General features: G+C 37.4%; 1 protein-coding gene across 2 annotated transcripts; it reads right to left on the bottom strand.

Annotated features, from left to right (window-relative positions):
• Positions 1–359: 359 nt before the first annotated feature.
• On the bottom strand, positions 360–10,919 carry LOC145460491 (cAMP-dependent protein kinase type II regulatory subunit-like). 2 transcript variants are annotated; one of them, XM_081445331.1, is made up of 14 exons: positions 10,496–10,919; positions 7,494–7,529; positions 7,150–7,202; positions 6,430–6,513; positions 5,901–6,007; positions 5,278–5,323; positions 4,505–4,566; positions 4,363–4,408; positions 3,805–3,852; positions 3,356–3,409; positions 3,019–3,093; positions 2,225–2,290; positions 1,165–1,291; positions 360–835 (listed from the first exon to the last, which is right to left on the bottom strand). In XM_081445331.1, the coding sequence occupies exons 1-14, from the start codon at positions 10,617–10,619 to the stop codon at positions 714–716; spliced, it is 1,050 nt and encodes a 349-aa protein (XP_081301457.1). In that variant the 5' UTR covers positions 10,620–10,919; the 3' UTR covers positions 360–713. The 2 variants fall into 2 exon arrangements, with proteins under 2 accessions (XP_081301457.1, XP_081301456.1); XM_081445330.1 differs by lacking the exon at positions 10,496–10,919 and adding an exon at positions 7,874–8,426.
• Between the last annotated feature and the right edge of the window lie 6,359 nt (positions 10,920–17,278).

Below are 17,278 nucleotides of genomic sequence, written 5' to 3'. Positions count from 1 at the left end.
TTCCACACTAAAAAACGCAGAAAACAGTGATGGAAATGACAGTATCTGGCTCTTCTTTCACCACTGTTTTCAAAAGCCTCTGTTATCACCTATACACTAGAAACTGAGCATTTTCAGCTCTACTTTCAATACTGTTTTCATCAGTGTTTTCGGGTGTTTTGGTGTGGATGATAGGCAAAAACACATAAAAAAGTATGCGTTTTCATATGCGGTTCGGGCCTTAATCATTACGACAGGGTCCATATCGATTGACCCACTGCATAACTGAATGATATGAAATCTGCAGAGTGGGTCAATATGGACCCTGCCTTAATGACTAAGACCCCATTCAGTTACCGCAGACAACACCAAAGAAACTGTTTTTTTTTTAATAAATATGCTTTATTTACAGTTGAAGTTGCCACAATTGTAATAAACATTTCTAATGCATTCTTATCTCTCACGTATAAAGAAAGTAACTTATTAAACAATAAATTATCCAATTTATTTTTTCAATGCCAACGCTAACTGCAATAGGAACAATTTTTTTTTACTTATAAATATACAGAACTGATCGAAATGAATGCAATAGCAATTTTCTCATTTAGAGTTAAAACCAAAACAACTTTTTCGCCATGGATGCATCGGGAAAGTAAAATGTTAAAACGTTCTTTGTGTCTAAAAATAGGCCATCTTTAAACAGTTCTAAAATCATGGTCTTTAGATCTTAAAATTCACCGAAGTTCAGCATGTCCTAAACCCAATTTCTTGAGTTGCTCTTCATAGCCATCTATGCTTCTTTTCATAATATCCATGCAAGGGCCAAGAAGTCTCTCAAATGCATGGACATCGAGAACTAGGAAAAAAATTTAGTTCTATTAGGGATTGCAATAATAGCATGTAAGCTTACATCTCCCACTTCACTCCAGTTCTAGGCTAGTCTGTCTTGCTAGGAAAAATATATTCTGCTTACAAGCCCTTCCCCAATCAAACTTGTCCATATTAATAACTTACCAAAGCCCTCAGAGGATGTAAAATCGGATAGAAGTACACCCACACCCCCTCCCCTATGTCATTGTGTACCCCTACCCCCTCCACCCTTTGCCAGTTCAAGAGCAGGGTTTGTGCACCTTACATGAGCATTTAATATAACCCAGAAATCTAAAATCTGAAGTCAAATCCTACCTGCACAGACAAGGTCTCCAACTGCATACACAGAGGCTGCACGTGGTTTATGGGTGACAAGAGCCAGTTCACCAAAGTAACCTCCTTTAGTGCACTGTGTCAATTCCACTTCCTCAGTAGGGTCGTCCTAGATAAAAAGAAAAAACATTCAAAGCACAAAACCTTTAATCTTGAATTTTTGAAATGTTCCACAGAAGTCATGGAAAATTTCAATTTGTTAAACCATTGACTCCTAGACTTTAGCCCAAAATGCATTTTTTGGACATTTTGGAGATTTTCAGGCTGGATATGGGTGAAATAAGCTCCACTCTACTCAAAAAGGCATTTGCAACATGACAGCATGTCTTTCTTTCCACTAACATTGCGTTTTACGACATTCTTGCTTGGGCATGTGCAGAAATCAAAATTTTGTTTTTGGACGAGAAATTGACCTCATCTTTAGGCTTTTCAACCTTTTCATTTATTTTTTATTTTTTTTTTTTTTTGCGCCTTTCCTTTTTCTCCTTTTCTCCTTTTCTCCTTCTACTGTGCTCGCTTCCAGTATAAAACATTCTGAGAAAGCATCATCGAGACGGCCAATTTTTGCCATGGAGTAGCCTGTGTAGTGGCAGGAAATTTTGCTCTGAGTTTTTCACTCAACTTTTTGAGCATTTTTGTGCACATCTCAGGCTCCATTGGGCCCAACACTCTGATCTGGGTATCATTGGAAAGTTCTTTTCCTCCTGCAGAAGTTGAGCATAGATGATGCCAATTTTGGTCAAAGGTGATGACATCAGAAAAGGAAGAAAGGCCAAGGCTCATCACGGCCAGTTACGGCCGGCACAGGAGTCAATGGGTTAAAATATTGACTTGGCTCCAACTAGACGTAAGGGAATGAACATGCAAATATTTATTGATCCCTCAACATGTTTATAACTTTGATCAGTTTTACCCCCCTAATCCTAGGTGGTCAAGTCAGAATTGTTAAATAATTATATCAAACTTTGACTGGAATAGGTTATGAGGACTTGCAAACACAAACTACATCTGTAAAACACATTGTAGTCCCGAAAACCCATACCTGATTGCATATCCTAATTGATGCCATTCCACTCTCTACAAAGTACATACAGTCTGCTTCGTCTCCCTGCAAAAATGCAACTATATATCAACACAGTCAAACAATACATTTCTGTTGCTGCTTGTCACATCCTACTGAATTCAGTAACAAGCAAAGAACATAGAATAAACTTGGGCATGTCAAAGATTCACTGTCAACTTGAATTTTTCAATCTCAAGTAAGCGAAAATAGAGGTCTATTTACCAAGTTAAGTAACAACAGAAATGAATTGTCAATCAACTTCTAAGTTCTTACCTGAAAAAATGGGTCTTGGTTTATTAGGACAGATCATTATTTTTTGAGAGGGAGGGGGGGGGGAGTTTCCATAAACAAATTCCTGTACAACATAAACTGCTCAAAAAAGTTCATGCAAGGAGAGCAATGGGGAAAAAATTTTGAACAAGTGCTACTATTCAGGTCCTGTGTTTGAATTTATAAAAAATATTGCAAAAGCAATTACCCACCCTAAACAATCATGCACAAACTAAAGGTGAGAAAAAAAAATTCATGCCCCAGAAAATTACCCAACTCTCACCCCCTCCCCCCCTCCCCCAACCCCCTCAAAAAATAATGGTCCATCCCTTAATGGAATTTTAAGGTGTTTACTTAAGGATAGTCACACAACAAATGGTCAATAGGAACTCCAAAAGGCCTAATGCCTACCACCAGCTGAAGTAGGATGCCTGCTAGTAGATTTGGTACATTGACAGTATCCTTGAACTGATGATCACTTTCAGCATCTCTTAGCATCTTACCTGTTGTATCACACAATCTCCATCTTTAAATTTCTTGGATACTAATGCATCTGCTAGGTTCATCCTCTCATACTCCTGTTAACAAACATTTAACACTTTTTTAAAAAACCCACTATTTGAATGCATACAGTTCAGCAATAAAAAAAGGAATTCCAACTAACAATAACATCTTAAGCGTAAAAAAACTTCATAGCTCTCATAGCTCATGAATGGCCAAAAAGAACAATATCGGCATGCAATGCGTGAAAAAAGTGGACTGCACTGCGTACAAAACATGTCGGCTAGAACCCTTGACATGCACTGCAGGCTCACAAATCTATCGGGGAAACAAACTTACCGTGATCTCCTTCAACATGGGAACACTTTCCAGTAAAGTCTCATGAACTTTTCTCTGAAAAATAAAAACAAAATAATTTTAAAAGGTCACTTTTTGTACTTAAATCAACCATTTTCCCAAACTTAATTCCTATCTTCACCTCACATTTTTAAACACACTTGTTTTCACACCCTCTGCAAATCAGACTCCCAATTTGCAGTTGTCAATTTGTTTATCACTTTCATGATTAGACTGGGGAGGTCTATTTAAAGAAAAAATCTTACAGGCAAGAATGAAGTTAAAAAAAACTGGAATATCTGACAGGGTGAGGTTGGGGGTTCAAATGAAAAGCCCTTCCATGAAGACCTTCTATGGGAAGGGAGGCTATGGATATTTTCTGGAGAAGGATATTAATATTACTACCATTGTTAATAGTACACTTATACTGTAAAACTCCAGAAAATGTTTACCTTTTTGGCTGCTGCCTTTAATAATATCCTTCTAAATGTATTTCTGTCCTGTTGAATGACAAAAATAAAACAATATTAATTTGCATATTAATTGTGACCCTACAACAAACTTTCTGTGGTAAGGAGCCATCTAAAATCAAATCCCAACAACAACAATATACATACATACATACATACATACATACATACATACATACATTCAATATTCAAAGGCACCCTCAACTTACTTGTGTAAACTTAAACCTAATGTTTATTTGAATTTACAAATTTATGACCAGTGGAAATTGCAGTGGGAATTCTACATTTGAAATCCTTACTGTTGACAATAAAATAAATGTTCAAAATACAAATCAGGAACTCGCGCAGATCTCTCATTACTGTTTCGAAAATTTTAGTAGATAGGCAAAAGACCCCCGAAAAGCAAAAAGAACCCCCAACTCTTTGGAACTAGGAATCCTAAGGACCCTTAACTATCAAAACTAGTGGGACCACGACTGCACATGTGCTAAAAAAATCAAACTGTCAAAGTGATTCTCATCCAAAAGTCAAGATCCTTACCAGAGCCCAGAGAACTCCTTCTGAAGTTGCAACTATTGTTGCCGCCCTACAAAAACAAAGGTACTGAGCTTGCAGTTGTCGCATTTTGCTTAAAAGGAAATTAATGTCAGAGTGTTTACAAAAGGGGTTCGAAATCAATTACCTTGGTGTGTTATACATCAACGCCAGTTCACCGAAGCTTCCTTTCTCATTGTATGCTCCCACCTGTCATGAATCAAACCAATCAAAATGAATATTTAGTTCTGTCAATGAATGTTTATAAACCACAGGAACGTGCAGGTGCCAACAGAGGAAGTTCCTCTACCATGAACAGGCCTGCTCAAGCACTAAAATTCTGCTTGAATTCAGCATGGTACAGTTGAGTTGTAATACTGCCTGCTATAACGTAAATGACTACTGTGAGCTTTTACGTAAGGCTGCTGAGATGATTTTCTATGGCTGAAGTAAACTTACATGCCATACAATGCTAGTTGAGAATCATTAATTTTCATTGTTTTTAAATTTCAAACATACTCTATCCTTTGTGTTAATTTTTATTGATTTTTCTGAGCCCTGCCTGAATTCTACTGCAATTCTGCTCAACTACAATTCTGCCTGCAGAATTCCAACTGCAGAAATTAGTGAATCATGTTCAAAATTCTGCTTGCAAAATTGATCCAAGCCTCTTGCTAGAGAGCATTATTGCCATAGATTCACCTATCTGACATGAAAGACAGACGGAGGAATTGTTCCTACTGACATTACTTAAACAGCAAAATCCTGTTTCAAATGGGAAATAAAGCATGCAAAATTTCATTAGTCAATAAATTTCAGTATTTTAAACAGACACTTGTCAAAAATCAATATACCACTGTGGGCCCTCCTTTATTGGGCCCAAAGTATTAAAGTAATCATATGATTATCATAACTGCTTACCAGTTTATCTTGGCCATCAATTTTCACATAAATGTCATAGACTCCCCTGTAAAAGGTTTACAAAGATTAGAAATAAAAAATCCACTGAGCTTTGAATGAATCCATGACCTTATTACTCAAGTGCAAAATTGCTCCCCCAGTGAGTTATAAAACCACCCGAAGAACCTTGAAGGAGCTCCATGTCATTATGTATCTAATTGAGTACTTTCTAGTAAGATCAAGGCTGTGGTACAAGAAAAATTACAAGGAGCAAAGAGGTTGCTAACCATGAATCCTGGGTGTCCAGCACTTATGCTTATATGAAAAAAGTGAGTTTTTCCAGTCACCTAAACGCAAAAGTGAGTAGCCTGTGTCACCTGGGTGCTTCTAGAGCACAGCCCTGAAGGTGCAATATCATATTCAAATTGAGGGAAATCTTACGTGAAAGATTGCTAAAGTAGCAAAAAGTAATTAAAATAAAAACAATAATAAAAGAAACTGGACTAAGAAAAGTTGATATCAGCAAAGACTGCAGCAACTTATTGGTAAACTTGAAATACTTGGGCTAATTTTTTTAGACTGTGACACCCATGACAGTTACATGTAGCTCCTTCAAGTCATAATCCACAAAATGCCACACATACCTGTCTATAACATAAAAGTTGTCGCCATCATCTCCTTGATCTATAACATGATCTCCAGGTTGCACTTTTCTCTCAAACATAGCATCAAGCACTTCATTTAGTTGTTCCTAGAAATCAATGAGTCCAAGAGCTTTTGAATCAACATACAAACTCTCTTAAAACCTGGTGTTTTACTGTCATACTGTCCCTGTAAAAAAAACAGCCTTCCTCTTTATGATCTGACCTAAGACACAACTGACTCAAAAATAAATATTTTTATAGGGACCACAGTTTGCAGTTAACGCACGAACCCATCAATTAATTCTCATAAAGGTTGCTTTTTTTGGTAAACTTTTTTCTTTTAAAACTTTGGCTTTTGCTACTCCCTCCCCCTTGGAGTTTCCAAATAACCTCCTTGGGATGGAGTATGGTTTTTTTTTGGAACTACCCATTGAATTGCTATAATTGCGATAACTACTGAATATTTCAGATCACACAGCAAGACACTGCAAATATTGGTTTAAGAAAAGCTTTCACAGTCAAAACTTACTGGATCAACATTCTTAAAAAGCAAGATATTCTTGACTGCATCATTTAAACGTTTCCGCTGATCATCAGTTTTGGGGTAGACAACCTGGATTTGAAAGGAAGTAAAATTTAGGGAATTAAAGAATTGAAACAAAAGTGATATTATGGTCTATTATGCCACAGGACTGTCTTAGAGGCTTTACGATTTGCAAAAAAATTTCTCAGGATTAAGTACCAGAGGATGGTGGCTGGAATTCAGGCTAGTCTATAACAACAGTGGCCACTGAATTACTGAAATTCAATAACTGCTAGGATACACAAATTATAATTGAATATTTTAACAGACAATGCATCTAAACACTTTTGTACTTGAATTTTAATGATGACGATAATGGCGTTGATAGCTTTTTACTTTCAAGTTGTCAGTCACACAATATCACAACCAGCATAAGAAACGTATTAACATTTAAAAGCTAATTACAACTAGACGCCACATTCTTTCAATAAATATACTTAAACTATATCAAAAAGTTGCTGCGTTTTAATTTCATGACTAACTTGCTGCGGGCGAAGATCTAGATATTTTTTCCCCGAAATTGATCTAATCTCTTGCAAATTAAATCACCAGAACCAACAATGGAACAAAAACCCGGCTTAATTTAAGCAAAATAATGTAGATTTCTTTGCATCCAATATACAAACATAACAAGCGTAAACGATAATTGACTAATGCCTTACTGACCGGATTCTCGTCGCCTTCCTCGTCCGAGTCGGGGTTCAGTGGTTCTGCACAAACTGAAAGAGATAAGCCATCAAACAATTTGGCCGGTTATGAAAATTACGTCTTGTGCGAACGAATTCTCTTTCCCTTTTCACTGTTAGTACACTTTCATGAAAGGTCTGAGGGGCGTTTAATCTTCCATTAGGTCATAACGTTTAACGTACGAATTTAAAGCAACATAAAAAATATACGCGAATTAAACGCTCACCAGGTAGCAGAGTTACAATCAAATTTTTCACGCATGAAAAGGACATTAACATGACGAGAAACGAGCAACAAAACTACTTGCACATTTCGTAACTTACCAGACTGGCGCCTTGCATAGCGGTTTTTTGGTGGTTCTGAAATATTCAAAACAAACTGATCAGTTAGAGAAGTACAAGAATCAACCTCTACAGAGTTTTCTTCGCGAGATGAACGTTTTAGCGAGATGGGCTAAATTCAAATCGCACGCCTGCAGTTCTAACTGCAGCAAGCCATACTCTAATCTGAAAGAACAGAAGCTTTAAGTTTAAACAGTAATCTATAGCTAATGAGATACAAAGTTCTAGAAGTCGCAAAAGGTGAAAAGCTACTGAAATATACGCCTGAAGGGTTCTTGAGATCCTTCCGGAGTATCGAGACCTTGCCGATCGCTACCATGTCGTACGGGTGACTTAATTTAGCAGCTTTGAACAGTTCATACCAATTTCTTCGTCGTCGTCTTCATCATCAGAATTACCATCTCCATTTACTTCCTCATTCTGAAAGCTAACGCCTTTCGATTTTCTTTTTGTTCCGTCCTTTGAACGCTTTTCTTTCAATTTGAGTTTCATAAAGTAATTGGCTGCAAAATCGACGATATCGTCAGGTTTCTCTTGCAAAACATGAACCGTGAATTCTTGCAGGAGGTCTGTGAAGCCGGCAGGCAGTTCCAAATCCATATTATCTACTTTGAAGTTCCTAAAATAGTTCACTCACGCCAAATGCAACTGTCTATTTTTGTAGCTTTAACCGATAACTTTCATCTCTAGTATAAGTGATTGAGCTGCCGTTGTTATGAGCAAAATACATCTGCGGAAAGATCCTGGTTACACGGTCACGGCGCCTGCGTGATACTTTGGCGGCAAACGTCATTCAAGACAGTGAAATCACGAAGACAACCAATCACGGCGCTGAATTTCATTAAGCAGCCAATCATTTTGCGTGACTGTCAGTTTGTTTACTTTAGCAGGGTTTCCTTAGCAGTAAACAAGTCGTTTTGAAAAATTAAGGCTACTGTTCATGTTGTCTGTACTTGCAAATAAAACTGAAAAATATTATGTTATGCTCTAAAAGTTTGTCAATAGAAATAAAAGAAAGTGACCATTTAACTTTGCTGTTATCGAGTGTCCGTTTTCTGTCATTAAGCAAACTGTTTGAACGAATTTTGCGCCCTATATGCGCTGCCCATGAACTAAACGCCTTCCAATTTTAAAACCTCTTTTCGGTGAATAACAATTCTATCGAAATATCGACGGACAGACCGAAAGAAAGTGACTTTTAGTTTCATTGTTTACTTCTTTTGACTTACGCCAGAAAGTGGTTGCTTGGTTACCTATGGTTACAGATGGTGTTGTCGAGATTTTTAATTCACAATACTCTGTATACATGTCATGCAAATCGCAGACTATATGATCTATTGTACATTAAATTACCTTAGAATGTGGATATTCTTTCAGTGAAGATGTAAGATAAGATAAATGACAAATCGCGCTGAACATAAGGCTCCATCTATCTGATCAAATAATGAAAACCGTAGCGACTGAAATGCATGTAAACTGTTCCTTGCATGCGACCGGCTTAATTTATGATTTAAAATAGTTCGAACAGCAAAATAGCCGGTTGTCATAGGAAGGTTTCAAGACGTAAATGACAAAAAAGCAATAATAATTCTAATTTAGACTTCAAAGATTACTTGACAGTAGTTGTCACGGCTGTCTTTTTTGCATGAGTCGTAGATCGGAAAAATCGGACTCAAAATTACCGATCTAAATCAATCGCGAGAAGAAATTGACAACGCGCGGTAAGCAAGATTTCCTTAATGCGACCATATACTACACAATACGAAGCACAATGGCCGCATTTTTTTGCCAAGAAAGTTCAAGAAGTATTTATTCTAAAGTAGCCTTTTTTTTCTTTGCCATCAATAAAGACCAACTGTTGGGCGTTGACTAGTGCATTTCATGTTCGGCAATTTGTCATATTACTCTCTCTTATTTCCATACACTTAAGTATTTTAATTCGTACGCTTCAAAGGTGTCGCAGCTCATTTAGATTTAAAATCCAAACTTTCCAGCATAATCTCGCTAAAACTCCAAACCACCCACGTAAAGCAATGAAAATGCCTAGAACCGCACTTGACGAATTGAATGTGCATGTGTTTCATGGTAATAATTATGGTCGCAGGATTTCTGATCAAACGTCGACGTTTTCTTTACTTCATTTTTTTTTTTTTTTTTTTTTTTGCGTTTTTTTTTCACGTCCAAGCAATACCATAGTCGAGACACTGGGCTTATGAAAGACTACCTATAGTCGCAACACTCACTATGTTCTCAAGAAATAATATGTGCTTGCTCTAAAACAACAGAATAAACTGTCGCGTCGAGCCACCCGGTCTAAATTAATGTATCTTCGCTGTTTACCAACTGGCTTCTCCTTGGTTGCATTAGCGCACTAAAAACCATATGGTGAACTCAACAATATTTCTTCAAACCTAAAACTTATAACCAGCTTTAAGTTAAAAACGCGTCAGAAAACAGTTCCTTTTCCTCTTCTTCTTCCTTTTTTTTTTTTTTGTTTTGCTTTTTCCCTTTAGCGGCAACATTTTATAAAAAAAGTTCCACCCGAGCTTGTAAGCTTACTTTTTCCATTATTAATCAAACCAGAACGCTGCCGAAATTAACAACTTCTTTGCTTAGGCGCACGACCAAATTTGAACTTCTATGTAAGACTGTCCGGCTTGACAGGTAACAAACTCGATGTTTTTGAAAGCTTTTATCTTATTCTCAATAAAGATATGCGCCTAATCGAGCAATTTCGAGTCGCGTTCGAGAACTCCTCTTTAAGCTTACATTCGGGTCGCCGCCTGAACCATAGGGAAGATTTGATTTGACCAGACCAGAAAATTAAACCGCGCTAAACTTCATAAGCTACAGGTTACCGAACCCACATTACAGTTCGTTCTTCGTTAGCATTAAGGTGTAAGGTAGACTAGAATCCTAGAAGCTGGGTAGATATTAGAACAATTTTATTTTGCAGTACAGAGAAAAAAAATAGACCAGTCTACCTGGAGAAGATGTCAGCTCGTCGTTGTAAGGTGTCGGAGGTGGCGGTTGCGAATTTCGATTCTTTTTTCCCCACGGAAAGAACACTTTTTTCATTCGCTTCCAACTGCTACTGTGGGCCATCATTGACAGCAAGCAGAATTAAATAACCAAAGAAATTTCCGCAACGCACCACTCTAATCCTGCGATTTCTTTAGTTGACGAGGGTCGTAACGTTGGCGAAGCGAAATGTCGATTTGCTGTTCCGTCAATATAGCTTGGAAGAGTGCAAATCCATTTTAAATCCCAATCGGCTATTTGCGGTTTGTTCGAGTCCTATTGTTGCCGTTCAGCTGTCTTTATTATCATTAAAATAAATGCACCGCAGACGATTTGTGAATCTAGTTAGATGCGACTGGATACTAATGGCAAGATATGTAGATTATGTAGTCATTTACAATCACGTCACTGACAAGCAAAGTCAAAGAAGCCAAATGGTGCCCAGCTCTCAAGGCCACTGAGAATAAAACTTTTCCTTTTGAGTAAAAAAACTTTTTGGATAAACGTTTTCAAAACAGTTTTACAGTCATTTTTTGTTTCTAAAAGTAACCAGAAAAAGTATTATCTTATCGACAAAAAGATATAACAAACAAAAATTTCAAGTGATTTTTGCGGTATGTCTGCTACACGTGCGTGTTAACACTTAGAAGGCAGTTTAAGGCTCTCCGATTGGCTAACAGAATTCAATTGATAAGCTATGTGTCAAGTAATTTGGTATTCAGACTCATATAAACCGTATAAGCGTATTCATGTTCAAGAAATATCGTCTAAAAATCTAATTCACAAGTATTAATTTGTAGTTTATTTTTCTTTCGGTGTTTAATTTGGAGTGTATTGCCAAAACCTCAGTGACATATTTAATTCTGAAGTATTGTAAAACGAAAACCATTTCCACCACAGCCATCGATTTTGTTCACTGTAAAGCGCTTCTAGGAAGCCATGAAATTATCAGAAAGCGTTTGATAGCCGCTTGGTTTTATATCTGCTCAGTCTACCGACCGCCGTGAAAAGAATAGAATAAATATGTTCGATGAGATAACTAACAAGGCACAGCGCTGGTTTTAAGCAGACAAAATTAGCAACCGTGCTAAATATGTATTGTAATTGTTAGCAAGCAGATAGTTTTCTCCTTCCATCCATCCCGTTTATTTCAAATCGTTTAGAATTTTTCAAACGACTCGTTTACTGTTTCAAGGTACGTTTGGCTTTGTTTAGAGTTATTCTAATTCGAGAGAGGGTTCTGTGATTTTTTTGAGTCATATAGGACCAGGTGAATTGTTAAATGTGAATAAAAACTCTGTTTTTACCAGTACTAATTTATTACTTTTAATGTAATAAACGGTTCTATAAATAATTACAGCTGTAACGTGTAATAGCTCTTGCTAAATTATGTATCCCACTCTAGACCAGGTATCCCCCGTCAAGCATACAAAGGCGCCATCTTGCTGTTGGAAAACATGGCCGAGACCTGGCCGAGAGGAGGCTGGCCGGAGAAGAGGTAAGTTTTTTTTTTTCGTGACAAAAATGACGTCATACTTTGGAATGTTTGAGTCCGCTGTATTTCCGCGGGCTCAAGAAATTATCGATGTACATTGAGTCTTGGACAAGTCAAAACAGTATATTTTAACGACACTGTGATAGAAAAACATTAAAACAATTAAAGCTGTCGTACAGGAAAAGTAAATTGAACACGAGGCAAAGTTAGCAGCAGTTCCGGAGCGAAGCCTGAAACGTCCGTTTTCGTCAATGAAATCGGAACTTATTGTTAATTAAATTTTCCGGCGCAGATTTTCGTTTCTTTTCCTAAAGGCATGTATAAAGTTTTAAAATACAATAATGGTAAGGAAAACGGAACTGTCGGTGCGAAAGCTGTATCATGTGACTAAGATTGTGGCGCAGTTCTTAGTCATGCATAGGGTCTATCGAGTCACGTAATGGAATAGAATCCTCAAAAAAAAAGCAACAGAAAGAATTATTAAATGTGAAGAAATGTAAAATGAAGGCAATTTGAGTATCGAGAGGTTTCAACTGTGTTTTTCTTTCTGTTAACTTGAGTTTCTATGTGAGTGTGCGGCTGCTAAGTACTCTAATGTACCAAGCAGGGTAAATATCGATCATACTCGAATAATCACTCAGTTTGAATTTGAGTACAGTTAGCAAATCACGCTTATATAAAAGTACAGTTCTAGGTAAAAAAAAAAAACGTGAAATTTGGCTCACATTATAAACGAGGGAGTACAGAATTTGTTTTCCCTTTCTTTTCTGCACCTGAAAAGCTTTTTCCTATCATTAGCGGGAAAATTTATTTTTGAAATAATTTTCGTGAAATAAATTCGATTGTTTTTCTTGAGTGGAGAAATTGTTGTGTGTAAACCTTAGCATTTCTATTTCTTCCCTTACGAGTCTTTTTTGTGTTGATTCAAAATTGTTTTCTTGGTTTTCACTAAAAGATTTTGAAATTAATTCATGTTGTGAAAAGCAATCAGTTCTTAGTCGCCGGCGGTGTCAACTGAAATCCTTATCTTCCTAGATATAAGAGCAAATTGTCAGTTAAATTGAGACCGCAACACCTTTTCAGTCTAAATTACTAGCTTTGCCGCTGGAGTGGCGACGAACGGTCCGCGTTTAAAATGCTTTGTACTCGATCTGTTGTTGTGTGGAATATTTTCCATGTTTGTATCTCTTCTGGTCACAGTTTGGCAAACAAGGTTTGCTTTTTATACATGAGTCACAATGGAAAGGTAAGATAGTTTGATTTTCGTGTGCCCAAATGCCTCCACAAACCTGTTTTAATAAGCGATGATTCTGTATTTGCATAATTGTAGCAGAGTTACAAAATCAACCGCGCCACGCGCAAGGATACCCTTTAAAAACTTCACTCTTTTGTCTTCGCACGTGGCTCGTGGAAAAGACATTTTGTATCGAGCAAAGTGAGTGTTCTTAGGAAAGTCGCTTTTGGGCCTATAAAATATCTGAAGTACAGTCTAACATTTTCACATAAAAAGGCTTCAATTGGACGGCAGGTTTTCATTGTAGGCTTATTGAAAGGACAGTTTACAGAACGGAAGTTTGCTCAGTATCAACAAATTGAAATGCGTGCCCAGCTGAACAAAAATCGTTCACTCGACGGACAATCGAAAACGACCGACTTTGAAACTCAACGAGACTTGTAGAGTACGTGAGTATGGGTAGAGCATCAGCTTCATTGGCTGAACAGGAAAAGCTACGACTGAGAGAAAATCCAATTTTGTTCATGTGCAAGACCATGTTTGTCGAACACAGTTATACAGTTTCAAATGTAAAGAAATCCCTTTTCACTGAAATCAAATGCAAAAAATCCAGCCCATGCACCACTATAAATTATTTGGTTGCAACATCTTGTCTTAAACGAATTGAAAAGATAGCAGTTTAATCAGTAGCCGTTATGAAAATAGACAGAGGCGCCGGTTTGTAGAAAGAAGTCTCATTTTCTCAGCCAATTATAACAAAGCAGACGATTGGCTGACATGAGCTTAGGGTCTGGCTGAACTAGGAAACATTGTTGGGAAAACATTGTTGCGTATGCAAATGTTTCCAAGTTTTGGAAACATATGTTGCGGAAAAAAAAAATTTGCTGCTCGGAAACAAGAAAATGTGTTTGCCTCGGGTCAAAAACACTTTTGCTTGCCAGACACAAATTTTGCTTCCGAAACATATGTTTCCCAGCTTTGCCAGCACGAACGCAATGTTCACTAGTTTCCAGTGCTGCTCATTAAAAATGTTTCCCAGGAATGGCGAGCATACAACAATGGCTGACGGCGAAGCCAAAGTAGAAAAGCCAAACGCAGGTCATAAAAAAGGGAAGGGATAAAAGGAAACGGATTGTAAGAACGAGAAGATAGAATTATACATTACCTTGTGTGAGGACGGAGCCTGTTTGTGGGATGTAGCTCATGAAGAATAGGACAAACAGGAAGTGACTTACTGTCAAATACGGGTAGATGTACAGATGCCAGAGAAATATGGTATCGCAAAGGACGATTACAAAAGCAAAGCGAAGAGAATATACAAAAATTCTTCCCCAGACTTCTTCGGAAGCTAAGTCAGTTTATCGGTATGCTCAAGCGTGACCCTTTGTTCAGTCCGAAACAGCGTTTCCTTGTTTAGCCAATGGGGCCGCAAAACATTTTGTTTGCTTCCCGCTAATTTAGCCACCCTGGAAACGTAACAAGAAACAATGTTTCCGCAATAATGTTTCCTAGTTTAGCCAGTCTTTAGAACACATGTTATTTAATGTCTCGCTGAACATTCAGCATGAATATACGCTATATCATATAATTTAGGAATCAAACTAAGTTGAAAATTCATCAGTGAAATTTTTATGAGCATATTTTAATTTAAAGAGCTAAGGTTATGTGAACAAAACAAACCAAGAAAAAGCAATTTAAATACTTTTTTGACGTCATGACGTACACGGCTATTATACCTTCATCGTTTTTCGTCTTTGATTTTTAACAGCGAGAGCACAGAAGAAAAGAGAAAGCTTTATGATCTACCCGGGAGCCTTATGTGCAAGGCGTTGATGTAAACACTATGGAATACATTGAAAGTGGTTTTCATTCTTTAGTACGCCCAACGATCCTACAAAAATAACCTGAGCCCGCAGTATCCATTTTGTAGTCAGAGATCTGTTATCGCCCATAGTCATATACCGCGAACACTGGAGTCTCCGAAAACTTTTTGCAATAATTATTTATAATAATTACTGATTATAGGTGGAAGAGTAGGCTATACTGGGATAACCGAGCACAAGCCTCCATTTCTTTTGATATGCAGGCTCTTCCTTGCTTTAATTTCGTGTAAAAAAGAAGACAGAGAAATCTTAGACCTGCTAGCTGCTCAGACATTTATCAAGTTATTCATTAAGTTATTTATAATCTATTAAGTGGTCCACGTTTATTACAACTGATAGCCATTGGACGCGCAACGTGAAAATTGTCAAACAAACCAACCACCTCGTCTGTTTCCGACGGTTGACCACAGTTCTCCATTCATGGTTTCATTGCGGTCGGACGTTTTAGGGAATCTCTAAGCGGATTGGACAATAAACTTGCTAAACAGGCTATGTTTTGTCTAAACAATACCCACCAGTCATATTTTCCTTGGACCAGTGTTAATCGGCTGACTATAAGAGAAACTGCTATTTCACTCCAAATATTTACAAACACAACTGTAACGGTTGAAATAAAAAAAGAAAAAAAAATAACGCAGGTTGATTAATTTAAGTTCTCAGTCTGGTAGGAGAGAATGTGATGAAGTGGAAAAAAATAATACTGTAGCTAGTTCATGGATCCTCCTGAGCGTAATTGCTGATTTCTTATTGGAGTGTACACGCTAAAGCACTTAATTATTCCTTTTGTGACTATTGTTGTATTTGTAACAAAGAAACTGCGGTGTTTTCAGTGATGTTTTCGAATAACAATCAGCTGGATCAACGGATGTTTGTCAGGATCATTTAGACAATATACAGTACTTGCACTACGGCGCAGCAATATCGAATTAACGAGAATTAATTATTGGGCTCGAATAAGGCTTTAAAATGGTATCAGAAAACCATAAAATTTTTTGTTGCCTATAGCGACTTTCGCTTAATCGATTCAGAATTTGATAGCGCCTACTGGAGAGGGCGTATCTGACAATTATGGCTAAATGCATATTTATTTCCATTTCGCTTAGAACAAATCACAGTAATATTATGAACAAAAATATATTCAGGTTGCGAGCCGTCTGCAAACATTCCGCTTCGTATACATATGTATCTCATTTGATTGAAACTAGAACACACACAAAAAAACACGAAAAACAGGCCTGCAAAACGACAAAATAAAAGAAATTACTAAATCCTTTTATCATATAATTCGTACCAAGATCAGAGGTTGTAAAGCGTTTTCATTCGAACCCATGGCAGTGTGATCAATAATCGAGAGCGTGAGATTTACAAGACACCCTAATCAATTTTAGGGGTCTATATGTTTTTTTATTCCACTTTGCTCTGTATCGTGATATCTAGTAAATGCTAACGGTAAACACACGAGGCAACAATTCTTTGTGCTAAGTCCGCTTATAACTAACAAAAGTAAACACGGTTTCATATATATCTGATAAACGCAATATTTACTCACCCGCTCCGGGATCAATTTCAGACCATTTGAAGGATGGCTTGTACGTTTCGGCCAAATTTACTCTATGTGTCTGGACCGCCATTGCAATAAGATCACTTTCGCTGACCGTTTATAAACCTGCTTACAACTGAATTTCGTTCGCGTTTGTTTAGAACATAAGCCTATTCGTCTGGGGGAGGGGTCAATTAAGGATTACACGCATTAGTTTTGTGCAGAAAGGCTATTTTGCATACACCTGTAGTCTTGTGGCACGTTCAGGCTTTTGGTTTTGTTTCCGTAACGCTAGTTTTAAATCGTCAAATGCGCAGATGCTGGCTAAGGTGACAAGATTTATCGAACGTCCAATAAACTAAATGTGACATTATTTCAACGTACTGCATGCGCTTGTAAAGTTCCTGAAACTGCTCGTTAATTCAGAAGCCACAATCCGCCGGAAAATGAAAGGATTTTGGTCTGTCTCATTGCGCGACAACGTTATGTATATTTCCCGATTTTAATTTCGGAATATTTCCCGACTCAAAATGTTCACGTTTTTGTATAATTTCCGCGACTGTGGCACCAGATTTTCTCGATTTTCGCACACGT

The sequence above is a fragment of the Orbicella franksi genome, chromosome 11 (genome assembly GCF_964199315.1).
Source record: "Orbicella franksi chromosome 11, jaOrbFran1.1, whole genome shotgun sequence".
In the NCBI taxonomy this organism is placed as follows: domain Eukaryota; kingdom Metazoa; phylum Cnidaria; class Anthozoa; order Scleractinia; family Merulinidae; genus Orbicella; species Orbicella franksi.
This window is presented reverse-complemented; position numbering and strand designations above follow the sequence as displayed.

What these genes read in the sequence shown, in the direction of transcription:
- LOC145460491 (XM_081445330.1), bottom strand. Translation starts at nt 8,111, where the DNA reads ATGGATTTGGAACTGCCTGCCGGCTTCACAGACCTCCTGCAAGAATTC. An exon ending in AGACGACGACGAAGAAATTG is followed by an intron (nt 7,530 to 7,873) that starts GTATGAACTGTT and finishes TGAATATTTCAG; the next exon opens with AACCACCAAAAAACCGCTAT. An exon ending in CCATGTTGAAGGAGATCACG is followed by an intron (nt 3,094 to 3,355) that starts GTAAGTTTGTTT and finishes GTTTGTTAACAG; the next exon opens with GAGTATGAGAGGATGAACCT.